General features: G+C 43.6%; 1 protein-coding gene and 1 pseudogene across 4 annotated transcripts in view; one reads left to right on the forward strand and one right to left on the reverse strand.

Annotated features, from left to right (window-relative positions):
• Nucleotides 1–783: 783 nt before the first annotated feature.
• The window catches only part of EZH1 (enhancer of zeste 1 polycomb repressive complex 2 subunit), a 31,926-nt gene continuing 9,665 nt past the window's right edge, over nucleotides 784–23,044 (forward strand). The window contains exons 1-11 of one of the 3 annotated variants that reach the window (XM_082678624.1): nucleotides 784–811; nucleotides 12,319–12,409; nucleotides 12,978–13,142; nucleotides 13,267–13,395; nucleotides 14,275–14,394; nucleotides 16,055–16,175; nucleotides 17,945–18,121; nucleotides 19,222–19,324; nucleotides 19,782–19,945; nucleotides 20,330–20,421; nucleotides 22,671–22,851. In XM_082678624.1, coding sequence (XP_082534750.1) covers nucleotides 13,026–13,142; nucleotides 13,267–13,395; nucleotides 14,275–14,394; nucleotides 16,055–16,175; nucleotides 17,945–18,121; nucleotides 19,222–19,324; nucleotides 19,782–19,945; nucleotides 20,330–20,421; nucleotides 22,671–22,851 — 1,204 coding nt within the window. In that variant the 5' untranslated portion in view covers nucleotides 784–811; nucleotides 12,319–12,409; nucleotides 12,978–13,025. Of the gene's footprint in view, nucleotides 812–9,710; nucleotides 9,844–12,318; nucleotides 12,410–12,977; nucleotides 13,143–13,266; nucleotides 13,396–14,274; nucleotides 14,395–16,054; nucleotides 16,176–17,944; nucleotides 18,122–19,221; nucleotides 19,325–19,781; nucleotides 19,946–20,329; nucleotides 20,422–22,670; nucleotides 22,852–23,044 lie in introns of those variants that run through there. The other 2 variants (XM_082678622.1, XM_082678623.1) reach the window with 2 other exon arrangements.
• LOC309837810 (eukaryotic translation initiation factor 1-like) lies at nucleotides 9,286–9,837 on the reverse strand (annotated as a pseudogene). The gene has a single exon. The product of its transcript is annotated as a eukaryotic translation initiation factor 1-like (transcript).

Genomic DNA, 23,044 nt, shown 5'->3' on the forward strand with positions numbered 1-23,044 from the left:
ACATTTTTGAAGATACTGGCTAGTTATTGTGTAAACTGCCCCTTATTTTGGATTTGTCTGATGCTTCCTCATGATTAACTCAGCTTATGCATTTTTTTCAAGACAACTATGTAAGTGATTTTGTACCCTTCTCATTGCATCATATTGAGAGGTACCTAGTAAGAATATCTCTCAGCACTAGTAATGTTAACTTTGATCACTTGGTCAAGGTGATGTCTGCCAGATTTCTCCCCTGTAAAGTTACTCTTTTTCCTTTGGTAACTTACAGGTATCTTGTGAGAAGATACTTTGACTCAAGGCAACTGATTTCAATCTAAGTGACTGAGAAAACTATTGACAGAAATAGGGCAGTCCGGTGTAAATAAAGCAAGAATGATAACTTAGAGCCCATAGACGGGCGTTTGGGGGTATTTGTAGATGTGAAGGATCTGTAATGAAGGGGTTCCAGGTTGGTTTCAAATTATGAAGTGAGGCATGTCACTAGCGTGTGGGGATGATGCAACTACTGGATAAAGTCTTAAAGATATTAATGGCTCCGGGAGGTTTCCCAAGAGCCCTTCATGTCCCCTGACAGCGCCGCCTTGGAAACCGTCGGGATCGGGTTGCACCACCTCGGACTCCCGAGTTTGGGGTATTGGCGCCAAACCGCAGAAGTGCGAAGAAGGATGCCCAGCCGGCCTGACCAGCGGTCGCGGGCAACGCAGTGCGCACGCGCCGGGAGGAGGCGCGGGGCGGGGCCGCGGCGTGGGGGCGGGGCCGCGGTGCGCAGGCGCCCTAGCGGCAGGTCCCTGCGGCTCAGGATGGAGGATGAGTGAGTAAACAATCCTGGGCCCGGCGGTGGGGCCGGGCCTCCGCACCTTGCCACCCGGGGCCTGAGGGAGGGAGAGTCGAAGGGGTCAGAGAACTGGAAGGAAGCGGAGGAGCACACTATCTGCCTGGCGGGGGGTAGCGGGGCGCCCACTCCCCGTTCCGAAGGCTGGGGAAAGGGGGCAGCGGGGCGAGAGAACCCCCGGCGAGAACCGCGTCTGCGGCGGGGAGGGCGGTGTGTCGGGGAGGAGGAGCGGCGGGGGCGGGCCCGGGGACGGGGAATCCCGTTGGAGGGCGGGGTGGGGTGGGCGGGAGCCCCAGCGCCGGGAGGGCGTGGGTGGGCGGTGGCACCTGCGGGGGCCCTTAGCGAGGTGGACTCCCGGGGACCTGGGGCAGTGCACGGGAAGGACCAGACAAGGGGGCTCAGCGTGCGATGACTTTGGGGGTGTTGAGGAAGCGGTGGCAATAAAAACAGGGTGAGGCGAGTGAGGCTCCTAAGGAGCAAAATGGAAAGGGGAGCTCACTGTTGGGGTCGAGCCGGTGCCGCGTGCCTCCTTCGGGTTTGCGCACTAGGCGCCCAGCTAGCCTCCCCCTAGTCCCAGCCCTGAGTAAGAGGCTTCTCTCCAAATTTGGTCTCGCGCCAATCCCTGCCCACCCCAGAATTCTCTTGGGGATCAAATAATGTAAGGGAAAGAGCCTTGAAGCAAGGCAAGGTGGTGTATTTGGGACATGCCTGTTAGGAAATGTGGGACAAACTTATTTAGGTAAAAAGCGACTACTGAGAAATTGTTTCGGGGGCGGGGAGGGGAAGGAAGGTGGAAGGATGTTCGTGCCGCCGATGGAAATATTGAGAGTGGGCTTTTCATAGGTGAAATATGGGATTGTTAATAGAGTCGCCTAGGTATCGAGTCTAGGGCTACAGGGGTGAGGATGGGGGCTAAGAGCCGAGGTAGCCGAACCACTGGGTGCGTGCGAAGATGGCCTTGAAAGTGTAGGTCTTTTCTTCCGCGTTTGCTGCCATGACGCCTTTGAAGAGAAAAATCCCCCACCCGGTGCTTTTAAGTTTAGGAAACTTGAAAGACGTTTCCAGCCGGAGAAGGTGCTAACTCCATCAGAGGTTTCTGTGAGAGCTTGTCTATTTTAAGCCTTGGAAACCCCAGGGCTGGGATGTGTGGCATTGATAAAGGAGATTACTTAATTGCGTAGAAGAAATTATTAGGAGATAAAGTACTTAAAACACACACACACACATTTATAATAGAGGAAAGGATCATCTGTAAAGATGTAATAATACTGTTATTGTCAGGGTGTATGCTGAGTGTGTACAGACAGTGTGAATTAATTCTCCCAGGGCAGAGATGTTGGTTTGTTTTATTCACTGATGCACTTTAAGCACTAAAACACTACGAAGCACACAGTAGGTGCTCAATACATGTTTGTGGAATAAATAAGTAGTGGGACGATCTCTGGGACTGGGAGTTGGGAGATCTGGATCCTAGTTCTTCCACTAACTGGCAGAGTACTTATAGGCCAATCACGGAACTCGACGCCAGGGCACAGCTTTAAAACTTACTGAGGTGGAAATGACTTTTTCATTATGGTGTTACTTTATTTATTATTATTTTTAAAATAAATTTATTTATTTATTATTTATTTTTGGCTGCGTTGGGTCTTCGTTGCTGCGTGCCGGCTTTCTCTAGTTGCGGCGAGCGGGGGCTACTCTTCGTCGCGGTGCTCAGGCTTCTCATTGTGGTGGCTTCTCTTGTTGTGGAACACCAGCTCTAGGCACGCGGGCTTCAGTAGTTGTGGCACGTGGGCTCAGTAGTTGTGGCTTGCGGGCTCTAGAGCGCAGGCTCAGTAGTTGTGACACCTGGGCTTAGTTGCTCCGTGGCATGTGGGATCTTCCCGGACCAGGGCTCGAACCCGTGTCCTGTGCTTTAGCAGGCGGATTCTTTTTTTTAATTATTTTTTTAAAAATAATTTATTTAATTTATTTTATTTTTGGCGGCCTTGGGTCTTGGTTGCTGCGCGCAGGCTTTCTCTAGTTGTGGTGAGTGGGGGCTACTCTTCATTGTGGTGTGCAGGCTTCTCATTGCGGTGGCTTCTCTTGTTGCGGATCACAGTCTCTAGGTGCACAGGCTTCAGTAGTTGTGGCTTACGGGTTCTAGAGAGCAGGCTCAGAAGTTGTGGTGCACGGGCTTAGTCGCTCCACGGCATGTGAGATCTTCCCCGACCAGGGCTCGAACCCATGTCCCCTGCATTGGCAGGTGGATTCTTAACCACTGCACCACCAGAGAAGTCCGGTGTTACTTTAATTCTCTTTGAAACAGCACTAGAATAAGGAGCCTAGGATTAAAAATGAAATTTTATTCCCAAGAAGACTTTCATGAGAAGGGAAAAGGGGAGAAAATGTAGTTGGTTGGACTTGTTTCTCTTATACTTGCCTTTGAATTAGCATGCCTTTTAAAACCATTTAAAGTATTATTTATGTCTCTTTAATTCTTGAGATCTGAAACCTGGCTTCCTTAGTTCTCCAGGTAACAATTCCTGCCCTTGATTTGTGCCTTATGTGAAAATTGTAACAATTTATTTCACTAAGTATATCTTTTTCCTGTCTTGTACTAACTTTAAAAAGTCTCTACTTTGTTGACTAGCTACTTCCCAAAGAAGGTTTGAGGCAGCAATACTAAAAACACATTACATTTCTACAAAGGATAGTTAACTACAGAGAAAGAGAAAAAAACAGGACGGAGGAGCTGAATAGGCATTTTTCCAATGGAGACAAACTGATGGCCAACAGGCACGTGAAAAGATGCTCGTCATCACTGATCATCAGGGAAATAAATACAAGTAAAAACCACAGTGAGATACCACCTCACACCTGTTAGAATGACTTTTACCAAAAAAGACAAGAGATAACAAATGCTGGTGAGAATGTGGAGAAAAGGGAACCTTGGTGCACTGTTGGTGGGAATGTACATTGGTACAGTCACTATGGAAAACGGTATGGAGGTTCCTCAGAAAATTAAAAATAAAACTGCCATACAGTCCATCAATTCCGCCTCTGGGTATTTATCTGAAGAAAATGAAAACACTAATTCAAGAAGATATTTGCCTCCAGTGTTCAAAGCAGCATTATTTACAATAGCCAAGATATGGGAACAACCTAAGTGTCCATCAGCAGATGAATGGATAACATATGAGATACATACACACTCACACACACATATACAGAATATTACTCAGCCATAAAATTTTTGCCATTTGGGGACTTCCCTGGTGGTCCAGTGGTTAAGAATCCACCTTCCAGGGGCTTCCCTGGTGGTGCAGTGCTTAAGAAGCTGCCTGCCAATGCAGGGGACACGGGTTCGAGCCCTGGCCCGGGAAGATCCCACATGCCGTGGAGCAACTAAACCTGTGCGCCACAACTACTGAGCCTGCGCTCTAGAGCCTGCGTGCCACAACTACTGAAGCCCGCACGCCTAGAGCCCCTGCTCTGCAATAAGACAAGAAACCACAGTGAGAAGCCCGCGCACCACAACGAAGAGTAGCTCCCGCTTGCCGCAACTAGAGAAAGCCCGCTCACAGCAATGAAGACCCAACACAGGCAAAAATAAAAACAAATAAATAAATTTTAAAAAAAATCCTCCTTCCAATGCAGGGGACGTAGGTTCGATCCCTGGTCAGGGAACTAAGATCCCACATGCTGAGGAGCAGCTAAGTACACACGCCGCAGCTACTGAGCCCTCGTGCCACAACTAGAGAGAAGCCCGTGCACTGCAATAAAAGATCCCGCCTTCTGCAACTAAGACCCGACACAGCCATAAATAAATATTTAAAGAAAAAAAATTTTTTTTTGCCATTTGCAACAACATGGATGGACCTGGAGGACATTATGCTTCTTGAAGTCAGACAGAAAAAGACAAATACTATATGTTTTCTTTTATATGTGAAATCTAAAAGATAAAACAAAAGAACAAAATTTTTTAAAATAAAAATATGTTGAGAAAGATGAAGAGAATTATATCAGATTAAGATTGAGGGAGAGGGTTTTAAAAGGAAAAACTTCTTTTAGAGAACACCTCCATTCCAGAAAGTTCCTGGTTTTGTTTGTTTGTCTTTAATTTGTCCAAACTGTGTATTGGGCTCTTTCCTGGCCTCTTTAGTCCAACAGACTGTCAATGGGGACTTCAGTCCTCCAAAACTTAAAGTCAAGAGTTCCTCAATGGGTAGAGTTCAGTGCCTCTGATGTGTTGTGTTCTCTGACACACTTGCCCTAATATTTTGATTCAAAATGGAATAACTAAAAAGTCTTGTTTTACTGAATGATAATGAGCAGTCTATATATATATATATTTTTTGTTGTTGTTGTTGTTGTTTTGGCCAAGCCATGCGGCTTATGGGATTTTAGTTCCCCAACCAGGGATCGACCCCGGGCCCTTGGCAGTGAGAGCATGGAGTCCTAACCACTGGAATTCCCAGCAGTCAATAAATATTAAGCTTTATGCTAGTGTAATGCAGAACCAGCCAAGGTAGGACTCTAGCCTATTAGGAAGTTCCTTTAACTCTTCTGAATCAGTGTTGTACGTCCTAAGAGCCAGCGTTTGGGTCTCATAAAAACTAATCCTGCTTTGATATTTATCACCATTGTCTCAAGTGCACGTGACCTGATTCTTTTAATAAAGAAACACTAGAAAATATTAATGCTATAATTTTATTTTAAATAAGAATTCAGGGGCTTCCCTGGTGGCGCAGTGGTTGAGAGTCCGCCTGCCGATGCAGGGGACACGGGTTCGTGCCCTGGTCCGGGAAGATACCACATGCCGCGGAGCGGCTAGGCCCGTGAGCCATGGCCGCTGAGCCTGCGCGTCTGGAGCCTGTGCTCCGCAACGGGAGAGGCCACAGCAGTGAGAGGCCCGCGTACCGCAAAAAAAAAAAAAGAATTCAGTGTCGCAACTTCTTGTTAGTAAGGTTCTTTCTGTGTGTATAGTGCCCAGAAACTCAGTGAGTTTTCATAAAAGTACATAGTCATATAACCTTCACCACAAGCAAGGTATAGAACATTTTCATCATCTCAAAAATCTCCTTTATGCTTCTTTCCATTTAATCCCTTTCTAGAAACATTCTAGTAGAATGTCATGTAAGTGGAATCATAAAGTATGAAGTTTTTTGTGTCTGAATTCTTTCGCTTAGCATAATGCTTTTGCGATATATTTTGCATATACAGGAACTGTTTGTTCCTTTTTATTGCTGAGTAGTATTCCATTGTACGTATACACTGCACTTTGTATACATTCACCAATCCATAGATATTTGTGTTATTTCCACTTTTTGGCTGTTACGAATAAAGATGCTCTGAACATTTGTGTACAGGTCTTTATGTACATATGTTTTCATTTCCCTTGGATAAATAATTAGAAATTGTGTGCCAGCTTTTACGGTAAGTATATATTTAACTTTATTAAAAAAAAAAAAAACTGGCGGGACTTCCCTGGTGGTCCAGTGGTTAAGAATCCGCCTTCCAATGCAGGGGATGTGGGTTCGATCCCTGGTTGGGGAACTAAGATCCCACATGCCACAGGGCAACTAAACCCACATGCTGCAACTACTGAGCCCATGCGCCAATACTAGAGAGGCCATGCGCTCTGGAGCCTGCGCACCACAACTAGAGAGAAACTGGAGAGAAGCCCGCGTGCTGCAACAAAAGATCCCACGTGCCGCAACTAAGACCCAATGCAGCCAAAAAAATTAAAAAGAATAATAATAATTTAAAAAACCTGGCAAACTTTTCCAAAGAGGCTGTACCAGGGAATTCCCCAGTACAGCCAAGTTTAGTCGTTAAGACTCTGCACTTTCATTACTGAGGATGCAGGTTTGATCCCTGGTCTGGGAACTAAGATCCCACAAGCCACGCAGTACGGCCAAAAAAATCATAATAATAAAAATAAAGTAAAAAAAATAATGTTGCAAAGTGGCTGTACCACTTTGCATTCCCACCAGCAATGTATGAGGATTCCAGTTGTTCCACATCCTTACCAGCAATTAGTATTATAACTCTTTTTAATATTAGCCATTCTTGTGGTTGTATAATAGTTATGTCAATGTGGTTTTAATTTGCATTTCCTTAATGACTAATGATGTCGAGCATCTTTTTGTGTGCTTATCTGCCATTTCTGTATCTTTTTTGGTGAAGTATCTGTTCAAATTTTTATTTTTTATTATTTTTTAAATTTATGGCTGTGTTGGGTCTTCGTTGCTGTGCGCAGGCTTTCTCTAGTTGCCGCGAGTGGGGGCTACTCTTTGTTGCAGCTCACGGGCTTCTCATTGCGGTGGCTTCTCTTGTTGCGGCGCACCGGCTCCAGGCGCGTGGGCTTCGGTAGTTGTGGCTCGTGGGCTTTAGAGCACAGGCTCAGTAGTTGTGGCACACGGGCTTAGTTGCTCCGCGGCATGTGGGATCTTCCCTGACCAGGGCTCAAACCTGTGTCCCCTGCATTGGCAGACGGATTCTTAACCACTGCGCAACCAGGGAAGCCCTCTGTTCAAATTTTTTGCCCACTTTTTATTGGGTTCTTTATTGAGTTGCAGGAGTTATTTAGATGAAGACTTATTTTTAAACTTCTTGACCATAATAGCATATTTTGGAGTTTATTCTCAATGTATAGGTGAATGTAATGAAAAGCTCTTAGCTTAGTACTTAACTGGGATATAAATAGTGTTTTGTGTATATAAGTAACTAAATAACAGATCTAGTAAAATTTAAAGTATTTTTTGTGTGCCACTTCCTTTGCCTAAGATGAATGGACCCATTTCTCCAAATCTGTTCTAGTGAATGCTGAGTTTTTTGTTTGTTTGCTTTTTTTTTTTATATGTAATCTTGGAAGTGATAGCTGTTGTTAATGTCCAGATGCTGTGAAAACCCATCCTATGGCTGTGTTTCAGGTGTTTATTTTAATCAAACTTATCTGTTCCAAACAGTATGTTTCATCTTCCTCATTCACTTTGTGGGGATTGGCCAACTGCCAAATAAACTTTTTGAGACACCGAAAACACATTAAAAAGCCAAGCAAAATAAATATTGACCCATGGTCACATGAGATTCAAATATCACTTAAATTGTAAAAGGAGGAAGCATGGCTCATTATACATTATGATTGGTTAAAACGCAGTGACATTTTCATGTACATGGGTCTACTGCTCTGGCCAAATAAAGCACTTGAGTAAAATTAGAAATAGTGAGGCTTCCCTGGTGGCGCAGTGGTTAAGAATCCACCTGCTAATGCAGGGACACGGGTTCAAATCCTGGTCCGGGAAGATCCCACATGCCACAGAGCAACTAAGCCCGTGTGCCACAACTACTGAGCCTGTGCTCTGGAGCCCGCAAGGCACAACTACTGAGCCCACGTGCCACAACTACTGAAGCCCGTGTGCCTAGAGCCTGTGCTCCGCACCAAGAAGCCACCGCAATGAGAAGCCCGCACACCGCAACGAAGAGTAGCCCCCGCTTGACGCAACTAAAGAAAGCCCGCGTGCAGCAACGAAGACCCAATGCAGCCAAATAAATAAGTAAATAGAAATAGTGCCATTAATTATTAGACTGTTGTGGTGTGCTCACAGTCATCTCTTTTGGCAGACTGTAGGAGATCACATTTCAACTATAACTCCTTTTATAATAAAAATAGTGATGTTTTCCTGTGGCCATCTCCTCTAAGAAATCTACACACACACACACACACACACACACACACGCGCGCGCGCGCGCGCACCCTAGCAGCTGTGGATTCTTTTCCATTACTTGGCCTCCATTTTTACCCTTTTTTCTTTCTTTCTTTCTTCTCTTTTTTTTGTTTCTGAAAAGTTTTATTTAAATAAGGGTTTAAATACAATACATAACATTAATATGAAGGAAAAAAAACAGTTTGTTACTTCACGTGGCATCGGGCAGCTGTTGCTAGTAAGTTGCGAGCTCTACAGCTACATGACTGATACATCGGTTTGAAATTGGTTCCCTTGTCAAAAGTTTAACTCTGATAGAAGGTTGGCCTCACATTCTAGTTTGGACATCGATCAGCTAGGATATGTGTGGTCAAAAAGACCTTGGTGGCAAGCCAGATGTCCTGTCACCTCAATAGAAGGAAGGTGGCTGCTCTAAGCTCTGCCCACCTGGTCACGTTGGAGATACCACGGGATCTTTCCCCTGATGATCAAAGACTCCCTCTAGCAGTACAGCTGCCGTCGCTGCCTCACCCCATCCTCCACTCTCAGCTTCACCGAGGGCTGTTCAGGTGGCAACATTCTCTTAGGGCAGGGAACTCTGTAGAGGGATTGCTGAGGAGCTTCTGGCCAGACATAGCCGCCTGTGATCTTGGGGCTCTGGACTTGGCTGAAACATCGCTGTTATTGCTTTGTTTCAGGCCGGACACTGCTAGGTGCCTACTGCTTGACCTCTGTTTAAATGAGGGACTTCAAGACTAGACAGCATGGCTCTTTTCAGTTTATTGCATGAAGGAGTTACACTAGTCCAAGTTAAAAGCAGACCCCAAATGGTTACATTACACAAGCTGTGAGGTTTTTAAACTTGTGACAAGGGACAGAAGGAAAATTCTGCTCATTGCAAGGAAATCCTCACTTAAGCTTCAGTGAGCCAGGAGCACTTAAAACCCATGAACCTTCAGCTGATCGTCCTTAGCCAGTCCAGTCTCTACGAGGAACTGGCATATGTTCTTGCGCTGGTCACCCTGTAGCTGAACTACTTCTCCATATTCTGGACGCTCAATTACAGTTCCATTGCAGGCAAATTTCTTCTGAAACGCCGTCACTAGTTTCTTTTTATCGTAATCATCAGCTATCCCTTGGACAGTAGTAAGGGTCTTCCTGCCATTTCTCTGTTAAATTCTTAGATGGCTATAATCCTCAGCGGCAGCAGGAAGCAGATCATCACCCGTACTGGCATCAGCAAAGGGGTCGAAAGAGTGGAGGTTCTGGATAGTGGACATACCATATGATTCCTTTTCCTTGGTGGAAACGACCTGCACCTGCGTAAGACAGAAGACGGCGGGTTGGGGGGACGGAGCGTCAGGAAGCGAGGGGGCTCGAGGGGAGGCTGCTGAGTCCTCGGCTGCGGCTCAATGACTGGGACCCTTTCCTTCCTTCCTTCCTTTTTCTCTCTCTCTTTCTCTCTCTCCCCCCCTCTCCCTTTCTCTCTCTTTCCTTTTCTTTTTTTTGGCTGTGCTGCATGGCTTGCACGATCTTAGTTCCCCAACCAGGGATTGAACCCCAGGCCCTTGGCAGTGAAAATGCAGAGTCCTAACCACTGACCACCAGGGGATTCCTGGTCTCCAGTTTTAAATGGATGGAGCAACCTACCTTAAGCTTACTGTTTCAAAAAGGGAAATGAGTGGGAGTTCCCTGGTGGTCCAGCGGTCAAGACTCCACGCACCCAATGCAGGGGACCTGGGTTCGATCTCTGGTTAGGGAACTAGATCCTGGGTTAGGGAACTAGATCCCGCATGCTGCAACTAAGGCCCAACGCAGCCAAACAAATAAATAATTTTTTTTTTTTTTAAAGGGGAGGGCTTCCCTGGTGGCGCAGTGGTTGAGAGTCTGCCTGCCGATGCAGGGGACACGGGTTGGTGCCCCAGTCCGGGAAGATCCCACATGCCGCGGAGCGCTAGGCTAGGCCCGTGAGCCATGGCCGCTGAGCCTGCGCGTCCGGAGCCTGTGCTCTGCAACGGGAGAGGCCACAACAGTGAGAGGCCCGCGTAACGCAAAAAAAAAAAAAAAAAGGGAGGGCTTCCCTGGTGGCGCGGTGGTTATGAATCCACCTGCCAATGCAGGGGACACAGGTTCGAGCCCTGGTCAGGGAAGATCCCACATGCCTCGGAGCAACTAAGCCCATGTGCCACAACTACTGAACCTGCACTGTAGAGCCCAAGAGCCACAACTACTGAAGCCCACGCGCCTAGAGCCCGTGCTTCGCAGCAAGAGAAGCCACCGCAATGAGAAGCTCACGCACCGCAACAAAGAGTAGCCCCCACTCACCGCAGCTAAAGAAAGCTTGCGCGCAGCAATGAAGACCTAACACAGCCAAAAATAAAGAAATTTATGAAAAAATTTTAAAAAGTGAAAAAAGGGGAAAATGAGTTCCAAAGGGAATGGGAGAGGGATTGCAGTACAAAACCAATTGTTTGGGTCATGTGGGTCTCGATAAGGGTAACCTAAGGTTTCTTAGGGAGGCATTTTGTCCTAGATTTGAATCATTTTTTCATTTCCTAAAGCAGATTATTATTAAGCTTGTTCAGGGCAGAAATTATATGAGCAACTGCTTAATATTACATGTGAGCAGGGTGTATGTTCTTAAATGGTTTTTTCATTCTAAAAAAGAGTCCCTCTTTTGGTCCCCATTCCATAGAGGCATGAGAAGTACTTAAAAGTTGTAGGAAGAAGAGAGATGCTGTAATTTATAGGAAAGAAATTCAGGTCTGCTTAATTTTTGTTATAACCCAGCACCGTAGTACCTTAGCTTCTGGGATTCAAATTCTTAGGTTATGGTATTGTCGTTGTTAAATTCCCTTCCGCCAGAGAGATAATATTTAACTCACAGAGAATTCTGTTTTTAAGAGCTTGAATCACTTGATTGCTTTAACAGTAAACACAGTGAGTCTGTCTGCTTCTTTGCTATTCTGTCCTTACTTCATTTATCCTTTAAGTTTAACATAGCATTACACCAATCCATCTGGTTCTTTAAATGAAACATTCAGATATAGTCCTCTTGAAGTCCAGTAGCATGAGATATAATTATGATCTGGTGGTGGCATATGTGTGACAGTGGGTTAAATTTTGCTGCTTTCTTGTCTGTGCTGTCATTTCTTATGGGTGAAAACAGGTAATTTAAAAATGCTTCTAGGGGACTTCCCTGGCGGTCCAGTGGTTAAACCTCTGCACTTCCGCTGCAAGGGACACAAGTTCGATCCCTGGTCGGGCAACTAAGATCCCACATGCCGCACGATGCAGACAAATAAATAAATAAAATGCTTCTAAACTTTAGTTTCTGTTTCAAATTTTGGCTCTTCATAGCTCCTTGTAATGTTTTTAGAAATGTAGAATGTTAGGTGAAATAAATAGGCTTCGTTCTCCAGGAAACCTAAGTAGTTGATGTAGAATGAAAACATAACCTTGCAGATTTTATTGAATTTTTACATGCACTTAATATTTGTTCTTTCTCTAAAATATTAATTTTTGGACCTGCTGGCTGAGCCTAGAAATTGGTGCAGAAAAGCACACTTGGTAATTGTGAGAATATATTTGTATGTATGACTGGAAGGGTAGAATTCAATAAAATAAAGCACACTTCTCAAATGGCATCAAGTATTATTAGGACCTGACTTATATGCAGATATAGTGGTAGCAGAGACCTCAAAGTCTTCATAGTTCTTAGGGAGCATCCTACTGAGGGAATCAGGGTCTAAACATGCTCCACTGACTTGAAACCACTGTCTGTTCTCCTTTGAAAAGCTGAACATTTGTTTGGCCTTTGTGTCTTGCCATTCCTCTGAAGAACAGAAGACACCTGTAAAACTATACCCTTTGCCCTGCATTCTACGAGGTAGGTAGAGTGTGGTACAATAAGTACTTCTTTAAAACTGTGAACCTTAATTCAAACACTGCCCCCCCAAAAAAGTGATTTGCAATGTTATTTGATTTGCAATGTTATATTTCCATGTGTCTTGATTTGGAGATAAGATTATGCTGTTGTCATATCCGACCTTTATTGCTAGGCATGTGGTAGATTTAGGCAGTTTGGCGGGTGTAGTTTTATCCTGTGGGTGGATCTTTCCACGAAGCTCTTTGGTATTAACTTAGTTCTTGCTAAACATTTCTCTTAATAAGGTAGTGGGTAGACTTCCAAATTTCCAAGTAATCCAAGTTCCTAAATATCTGTGAAAGAACTTCTTGAGAGCTAAATTAAAAACAAGGTACCACAGGAGGACAGAGGCTAAGCTTGTGGGTAATCAGACCAGAAATTGCTGGTATGAAATCTTTTCTTAATTGGAAGTTTCTGTTGAACTCATAGATTTGGGTTCTTTAAGCTTACGTTTTTATGACTAAACGTAACGGGAATGAAAGCATAATTGACCATGTTTATTTGAATTTGTGGAATGCTTCATTTCCAGGCAGTTGAATGCTGTTTGTCGTCTCTGCCTCTCTTTGATTACAGCAAAATGGATATACCGAACCCCCCAACTTCCAAATGTATCACTTACTGGAAGAGGAAAGTTAAATCTGAATACATGCGACTTCGGCAACTTAAACGGCTTCAGGCGAATATGGGTGCAAAGGTAAAAACACTTCTTAACTGAAGGGTTATGTATTTTAACATATTGATCCAATATGGAGGGGTTGGATTTCTTTTTTCTTAGTCTTCTCTTGAAATCCTAACAGTTTTTTCTTTGGCTCTGCTAGGCTCTGTATGTAGCAAATTTTGCAAAAGTTCAAGAAAAAACCCAGATCCTCAATGAAGAATGGAAGAAGCTTCGTGTCCAACCTGTTCAGTTGATGAAGCCTGTGAGTGGGCATCCTTTTCTCAAAAAGGTACTTCCAGTGTCTAAGCTCAGCCTTCCTCTCTTCCTTGAACTTAAGGGTTTTTTTCTGTATTTGTGATATTAGAAAATAAGGATAATGGATACAGCTACTGTAGTCATCTTTGAATAACTGGGATGGTAATTGTTCTCCTCAGTTAATGAGTATAATCATGAGTTTTTCATAGAAAAATAAGACGTTTACTGTCTACCATCCTGGGCTCTGTGTACAAGCTTCAAAGCAGCCTTTATTGTGTCTTGTTTGGCACCTCCACTACTTTGAAATTGGGAAAGGAATGCCGTGGATAATGGATAGGAGTATATTGATCAAAGGGACATCCCTTTCTCTAAACTAAAAAATCATCCTAGTTTCTTATAGAGATAATATTTTTTAAATATAAAAAGCAGATAGTTTATTGAGAGCAACTTTCTTTCCCAAAGCAGAATGTGACTGTGATCTCTCTACTACTTTGCTTCCCCCTGTACTGTCCCCATCAAGCTATGCAGCTAAGTTGATGTCCACTGTCTTAAAGTTTAGGTCTTCAGGAAAACTTCCTTATCTTCCTCCTTATCTCCCAGGACTCTCAGAGGCCCTTTGCTGTTGGGTTCAGCCCAAGGAGACCAACAGTTTTAGATTGAGATAAACATCAGTTGAGTGTGGGAGGCACTGTGCTGGACTCTGTAGAGGATGCACAGGTGGATAAGAGACAGTTCCTGCTTCCCACAGGTTTACACTTGAGTTGTTCCTTTTAGGAGCTGATTGTTACAAAACCCTCAGCTTATTAATTTGTAAGAAGTAGAAGGCTACTGGGATCATTTTGGAAGGAAACTCCAATTCTCTCTTGGGCTGTGTGCTTGCCCTTCCCTTTCCATGTCATTTCTTATATTTCAGTGTACCATAGAGAGCATTTTCCCAGGATTTGCAAGCCAGCATATGTTAATGAGGTCTCTGAACACAGTTGCGTTGGTTCCCATCATGTATTCCTGGTCGCCTCTCCAGCAGAACTTTATGGTACGTATTGAAAGTACCGTGGTGATTGTTTAAACTTAATGATTTTTTTTTTTTTTAATGTTGATATGCTGGCACTCCTCTCAGGGTAAATATTGTCAGAATATACTTAACAAAGCTTGGACCTGCAGAGCAGAATGTTTTTGTAATTTATTGACTCTGAAAAACACATATTGCAAGTTGTTCTAACTTGTTAGATTTTGTGCTCTCTGAAGTGTACCTCAGAATTGATGCTGGTTCTTTTTTGAATGAAAGAGACTGGGCAAGAGTCCAATTTTCCTTTACTACCTTGGCCCAATTTTATAACATTATGTGCAGTTAAATGCAGTCTAAATCAGACACTTCTTTCAGCAGGTTGACAACTCCCTGCTGATGGAGCAATCCTTTCCTAATCCCCTAAAGGCAAGATGCTATGAAAGCAACTAAGATAACAGAGGTGCACATGGATCTACAGTCCTTTCATCTGCGCCTTTATGCTGACTCCCACTAGGATTATTTGTGGTTCTGATAATCAGTCCTCTCTAAATATCATGGCAATCGCTTATCATGCCTGGTGTCAGATAGCAGTTCTGCTGACTGGAATAGGGTATAGGTTTACAGAAGGAAATCATCTCTTAGAAGAAAACTTCAGAGTAATTTTACTTGATAGTTGGAGAACTAAGAATGAACGTTCTCTGCTGAACCAAAAAATAAAATAAGATAAAATAAAATAAAATAGAATAAAATAAAAATGATCCATTAGTATTGTTTATTGCCAGAAAATATACATAGCTTGTACTGCAATTGACTTTAGATTCCCACTGAGTGTGAGTAATTTGAATTGTAATCATAATTTTTTATTATGTTTATCCGAGGTTAGTCTTAGTCTATATAATAGAATATACAAATACTTTATGGTTGCCAGTTTCTGTTATAAACATTCCAGTTATACTGCAGATTATACTCTTGGAAGCCTTCCTTTCATCTGTCTCTCCACTTATGAGAAGAATTAGAATTGAAGACCTTTTAGGCTGTTGTTTATGTGATATTTGTACCTAGTTCACAATGATGTTTAGTGGATAAAATGACGTAATAGATGGAATCACTGTGAAAAAGAAATGTGCTGTCACATTCTAGATGTTGGTGAAAATATCATTGTTAATATCCAGCTTAACATTTGGTAGTTAATATTCTCCAATAGTAAAACTGACTTCTTTTTTTCTTCCAAGAGTAGCATTACCCCCTTCCATTTGAGGTTTTGTTGGCAAAACAAAATGGCCAGTCTTTAAAATGTAGTTAACTTTGGGGCTTCTCTGGTGGCGCAGTGGTTGAGAGTCCACCTGCCAATGCAGGGGACACGGGTTAGTGCCCCGGTCCGGGAAGATCCCGCGTGCCGCGGAGCGGCTGGGCCCGTGGGCTGGGCCCGTGGGCCCGTGGCTGCTGAGTCTGCGCGTCCGGAGTGTGTGCTCTGCAACGGGAGAGGCCGCAGTGGTGAGAGGCCCACGTACCGCAAAAAAAAAAAAAAAAAAAAAAAAAAAAAAAAAAAAATGTAGTTAACTTTGTAACCAAAGGCATTTTCAGGGGCTTCAAAGCAGCAAAAAAGGCTTGGCAAAGGTTCCTTTAAACAGGAAAGAGGAGCTTCACAGTGGATTCATGGAATGAATCACATCTGCTTTGATTTCAGGTAGAAGATGAGACAGTTTTGTGCAATATTCCCTACATGGGAGATGAGGTGAAAGAAGAAGATGAGACTTTCATTGAGGAGCTGATCAATAACTACGACGGCAAAGTGCACGGTGAAGAAGGTAGTGGCGCTGGGCTCCTGGACTTTGTTAGGATGGTGCCTCTTATCTGATGCAGCATTGTGTTGCTTTTATCTGCTGCCTCATGGTGTATACACTGAAGAATATTTCAATGTCACCACATGGCTGGGAGTAAACATTTTATATTACCAACACCCCTGTTCAATTTTAAAAGGAGTTGGGGGAATTCCCTGATGGTCCAGTGGTTAGGACTCCGAGCTCTCACTGCCAGGGACCCGGGTTCAATCCCTGGTTGGGGAACTAAGATCCCGCAAGCCACGTGGCATGGCCAAACAAAGGAGATGGGACATAAAAGTAATCAGTGGCTAGAGAGAAAGTTTAGTGAACAAATAAGTTTGATCTTAGGAGTTTTCCATAAATCCATCCAAGGCTGTTTTGTTCTTTGTTTCCCTTTCTGTGAGACTGGCAATGAGTATAACCTCTCTCCTTAGATCCAGATACCCCCTGGATCTCCCAGAAGTTGGTTAGAATATTCTGACTTTCCTAAAAGTCAGAATTACCAAACCAAAAGTCAAAGTTACCAAACCAAACTTGGGTCTGCTTGTCCGCATGTAGTAAAGCCAATCTTCTGACACCAGGTTGGGGTGAAGGAAAGTACGGCATTTATTGTAGGGTGCCAAGCAAGGAGAAAAGACAGGCCATGCCCAAAGGACCGGAACTCCCTGATGGCTTTCACAGAAGGGGTTTTAAAGGCAATGTGAGGAAGGGGCCGCAGGGCGCACGATCAGCTGGTGCCCAATGCTTGGATTGGTTGGCATCAGGGTGAAATTTCAAGCATCATCAACTTTCTGGTTTCAACCAGTCTAGGGTCTGCATACTTGTGGTCAGCAGTTTTCCTCTGGTGGGGGTCTGCGTTTTGTAAGACAACTTAGGAACATGTGTCAGGCCTGTATCTATATCTTTCGGGGAACTGGGACTACGGTGGTTCTCCTACGTTGTAGGTTTATAGTCTAAACTGTTACCAGTTTCCTGGCCCAACAGCTATCCTTTGTTTCTGCATCTTCACGTTTCCTGATCGTTACCTCTTGAGCCAGTCTTTTGGTGACTCAGGGAAGACCTGGGAGACTAAAGCAAAAGCCTTTTACTTCAAAGGACAGGGACACAGTGGCTTGTATACGATTTCAAAGGCAAGTCATTTGTATTTAGTTGTAGTTCTAGAAAAGGCGTTAGTGTGTACGAAGGGGAGATAGGGAGAGACTCTCCATGGACTCGCAAACCAATAGCCTCACCTGATCTTTTGACAATTGTGGGTGCTGCTGTGATGCTGTTGAAATGCATTATTTATACACAGTGCCCCCTAGTGTTCAGAGGCTTTATCCTAAGTTGTAGTATAACCCCATATATTGATAGTATGATTTTTTAAACAAGTATGCTGTCTTTTGATTCAGAGAAGTCACTACTGACCCATCAGCAGCAAAACCAAGTACATTTTCATTTTATCATCTTCCTCTGTCCCATTTGTATTGTTGGAACACTTTTGTGATATTTTGGACCATAAATACAGGTTGATATTACTGAGGAAGTGAAGACCCCAGTAAAAAGAAAGCCCATAACTGGATTTCCCACTCTAGCCAGCTGAACTGTTGCAGTTGTATGAGCCAATCCAATTATTGTAATTCCCTGGTTGTCCACATAAAAATGTACATATATTATCTATCTGGGTCTCAGGAGTGAACACAGGAAAATCTTCCTAGGAGGACTAATGGACTAGAAAATGACCACTGCTCATCCATCTAAATCTTATATTTCAGAGATGATTCCCGGGTCTGTCCTGATTAGTGATGCTGTTTTCTTGGAGTTGGTAGATGCTCTGAATCAATACTCCGATGAGGAGGAAGAAGGGCACAACGACACCTCAGATGGAAAGCAAGATGACAGCAAAGAGGATCTGCCAGTAACAAGAAAGAGAAAACGACATGCTATTGAAGGTGAATAGCGCGACTTCCCAATTCCACCGTGAAAGTGACAGTGAGAGGGAGGAAGGCAAAAACAGAAGTTTATTGCTTATTAAAGGCTGTTGGTGCTTCTCATTGGTCCACTTAAAAGGAAAATGTGCTCACTGACTAATGGTTTAAGATAGCTGTGATCTAGCTGAAGAAGAAAGTAGGAGAACTTAGACAGTAATCATTGTGCATTTCTAATTATAAAAATAGTGTCTTTGGAAAGTACGGAAAATTATAAAGAAGAAAATAAAATTACCCTGTTGTGCTGCTGCCTAGAAATAACCAGTATTAATATTTCCTTCTAGACTTAAACAATGTATATATATAAATATACATATGTACACCTAAAATGGGTACAATATTATATATCAATTATACCTCAATTTTTTTAAAGTACATATGTAAATTAACATACACATGTGGTGTATGAAATTGGTGTCACGCCACATATGTGTGTATACCCATACATAATTTTATACCCCTTATTTATTTAATCTCATACATCATGAGCATTTTCCCATGTTAGTCAATATTTAATTATTTAATTAATTTCACATTTAGTTATACTTTATGTTATCTAATTATACTATATGTCTAGACACATAGTGTCTCTCTCTTGTTATAACGAAGTTATAGTATCTATCTTGTTCTTCAGCGTCAATATCATGGTGGGGTCCTTCTGCACTCAGGTCTCTCCATAAAAACTTCTGTCTTCGCCTCCAGATTCTGTCTGGGACTGTGGATTTTTTCTTTTGGCCACACCACACAGCTTGTGGGATATCAGTTCCCCGACCAGGCCCTCGGCAGTGAAAGCTCAGAGTCCTAACCACTAGAGCGCCAGGGAATTCCCCTGGACTGTGGGTTTTGTTGTTAACATGTAGATGAGTCTGATTTCCTTATTTACCGGTGGCCTATTAGGTAGGTCCAGGTAGCACTGACCTTCTTTATGTATTCCTAAACCGTCAATGGTTAGGTTAACAGAGCAGCTCTAATCAAAATGCCGTGACAAAAGGAGAAACGATCGAATAGCTTTGTTTGCATATTCTGATTATGGCACTCAGGAACTTTTTGTCTTTCTAATTCAGGCAACAAAAAGAGTTCCAAGAAACAGTTCCCAAATGACATGATCTTCAGTGCGATTGCCTCAATGTTCCCTGAAAATGGTGTCCCAGATGACATGAAGGAGAGGTAGGGAAAGCTGCCCCCTGCAGGCAGAGCACCGGGGGGGCGGGGGGGGGAAACTTTCATACAAGCTTGTTTTGGTTAATAAAAAGCCCCATTTCTGGTAAGTGCATTATGATTGGCCTACACTTCTGATTATCTCTGAATGCCCATTCCCATCTTAAGGGACATCGTTTGCTGGCTTTTAAGTAAGTCTGGGCAGAGAAGTTTAAAGATTTTGCCACTTTTCTGGAGAGTTACTCCAGCACCATATTTATCAAATCTTTGCCTCCCTTTACTTTCAGACACACGCCGAGCCCAGCATAATTACAGTGGTGAACCCACTTGGTTATACATCAAGACCTATAAAAAAAAGGCCCATTCTCCCTTGGCAGACCATTCGCGATGACTGTCACTACTCAGTGTGCATTTTCTCAGTGCAAACATTCCCTTGGAAGGAACTCACCTCTCTTTTCTTAACTAGGTATCGAGAGCTCACAGAGATGTCAGACCCCAATGCACTGCCCCCTCAGTGCACACCCAACATCGATGGCCCCAATGCTAAGTCCGTGCAGCGGGAGCAGTCCCTGCACTCCTTCCACACGCTCTTCTGCCGGCGCTGCTTTAAATACGACTGCTTCCTTCACCGTGAGTGGGGTGACCCTGAAATGCTCTCCTGTTTTCCATCCCCAGCCACCATTTCCTTCTCTTTATTTCAGTTTATCCGATAGAGTTCCCGGCTTCTGATCTGATGATGGTTTTACAAAGGGCCCATTCTATTTTCTCTTGTTCAGTTATAGTGCAGTGTGCTTTGCATGGTCAGGACAGAATAACCAGCAACACAGTTGTCCCCGAGTACCCCCTAGCTTGGGAAGAAGTGTGTTGATGTCAGAAATGATTTGGTTTTGTGCACCTTGACGATAGCTGTTTATATTTAAATTCTCCTGCAGTAGCTCCCTAATTCAATTTTGTTCCTCCCCCTCCTGTCAAGTGGATGAACCATTGGCAACAGGACAGTTTTGTGTTTTCCAGCTTTTCATGCCACCCCTAATGTATATAAACGCAAGAACAAAGAAATCAAGATTGAGCCAGAACCATGTGGCACAGACTGCTTCCTTTTGCTGGTACGTTTTTAAGCTGTTCTGCCATCGTTAAACTTTGTTGAAAACTGAGCAGGAAATGGTCCTTGGGCTTTCTACCCCAGGAAACACAAACCAAGTGAGCTGGTACGTAGCACCCTGGGGGTCACACAGTACAGATGAAACATGGCTTCTGCTCTTAAGGAGCTCCCAGTTACTGCAGCAGTAGGACTGTGAAGTTAGTCTTGTGGAGCGAGGTTTGAAGAACATTGAAGGCCTTCTCGCTCTAAATATCAGCTACTCAGATTTCAGAGTCTGAAACTGTGTTGTTTGAACTGGAGCTGTATGTGTGTGTGAGACACCATTTTCTTTGCTGTCTCCCTTTAAATGCATATAAATGTAGGAGGAATAACACGTGAAGGTGCTGATGTCTTATGTGAGTTAATCAACCAGATGGACCCTTCCCCGATGGACAGACCTCATGCAGCGGCATAAAGTCTCCTGCATTCATGTGGGGAGGCGGTACACTGAGAGCTCGAAGGGAATAGGTTCAGTTGGACTTGCCAAAGACACAGTTCTGCTTTCTACACAACAGGGTGAGCTTAGGTAAAGAATAAAATACCTTGATAAAATTTCTGCTACCAATTAAAATGAGGTTATACAGCCAAGTGCCTCTGGGACCATCTTTAGTGGGATAATAGAAGGAAGATGGTAGAGCATTTCACTGGATAAAAATCTGGAAAATGTGCCATATGGTAAAGCAAAAGAATAAATAGACTTTGATTTATTTTTTCCGTAATGTGTATTAACGCTTTCCTACGTGTCAAGCAGTAGGCTGGCCCTTAACATATATTATCTTATTTTCAAGCTTATAACAACATCTTGAGGTGGAGAAACTATAGGTTACAAAAGTTACATATTTTGCCTCAAGATTGTTACTATGTCAGTGGTGTGGCAGTGAGGAAACTCAAGCTCTGGTCTAACTCCACAGTCCATGCTTTTTTGTTTTTAACACCATGTTATGTCAACATAGCAGCATTTATATAACTCAGAAGGACATTGCCCTCTCCACAGTAGTTTTCCTGGAATCTTGTGTATGTCACATCGTAGCATAGGCCCTTAATATCAGATTCAATTAAATTCAAAACTTCTCTCTTGGAATTTCTTTTAGGGCCTTCTGAATATCCTTAGTAATGGTAAACCTTTATCCTTTACTTGTAGATTTAGTTTTCAGAAACAGCTAGAAATCTTTGGAAACCAAGTCTGGTGAGAAGACAGATGATCAAGCTGAATGATGTTATTTGGTCTTTAAAAAAAAACAAAACAAAACCCCACAATAAACGTAGCTATAAAGTAACAAAACAGTATTCTTCCAAGTTTAAAATACTGACTTGGAGGGAAGTTCCAAAATTAAGTAGGAATATTATACAAATTCAGGGATTATACATTTTCTTATTGAAACAGAGACCGTGTGGTTAAATGTAAGGAAGAGTGAGGCCTGGAGACCAAGAGCCCTGATTCTTGTACCTACTCTGGAATACTAACTACATGCTCTCAGCAGGCCCCTTCCCCTCTCTGAACCTCATTTTCTTTCTTTCTTTTCTTTTTTTTTTTTGGCTGCTTTGGGTCTTTGTTGCTGCGCGCGGGCTTTTCTCTAGTTGCGGCGAGCGGGGGCTACTCTTCTTCGCTGCAGTGCCCGAGCTTCTCATTGCGGTGGCTTCCCTTGTTGCAGAGCGTGGGCTCGGCACGGGCTTCAGTAGTTGTGGCATGTGGGCCCTAAAGAGCACGGGCTTCAGTATTTGCGGCACGTGGGCTCAATAGTTGTGGCGCATGGGCTTAGTTGCTCCGCGGCATGTGAGATCTTCCCGGACCAGGGATCAAACCCGTATCCCCTGCGTTGGCAGGCGGATTCTCAGCCACTGCACCACCAGGGAAGTCCCTGAACCTCATTTTCTCATCTACAGGAGAATATGTTCTCAAATTCCAGACAGCTAGCATGCAAATGAACGTAAGATACAACTCACCAGACAGTTGAAGGTGCATAGATGCATTGATTATATCTTTCTAAAGATTATTTTATAGGGCAGCTGTTTTGTGAAGAGGTATAAGTTTGTAAGCTTTAGAATGTTAAGAAACTATCATGTGGTCATACTTATGTGGTACAGAGAAAAGAAAGAAAAAGAAAAGGCATCGTTGTAAGTAAGCCCAGATATTGAAGATAGTTTGTGATGACGGGAACAACGTGGTGGCTCTGGGCCTGGTTCTGTTTCCTAACTGTGACACGGCCATTGCAGGAAGGAGCAAAGGAGTATGCCATGCTCCACAACCCTCGCTCCAAGTGCTCCGGGCGTCGCCGGCGAAGGCACCACGTGGTCAGTGCTTCCTGTTCCAACACTTCAGCCTCTGCTGTGGCTGAGACCAAAGAAGGGGACAGTGACAGGGACACTGGCAATGACTGGGCCTCCAGTTCTTCAGGTACAGTGAACAGAAAATGATCTCTTCTTTCCACACAAGGTAAACCCAGGATCATTGCCTAACACCTAACATCACTACCATAAAATTGTTCATTCTTTCCACATGTTCACCTGTAAGCAGTAAGGACAGGGAACATTTTTGTTTCTAACGATTCTGCCTTTAGAATGAAGTACTGAGTCTGTGGCGCACCACT

This window comes from Grampus griseus (assembly GCF_964374135.1).
Source record: "Grampus griseus genome assembly, chromosome: 20".
NCBI lineage: Eukaryota > Metazoa > Chordata > Mammalia > Artiodactyla > Delphinidae > Grampus > Grampus griseus.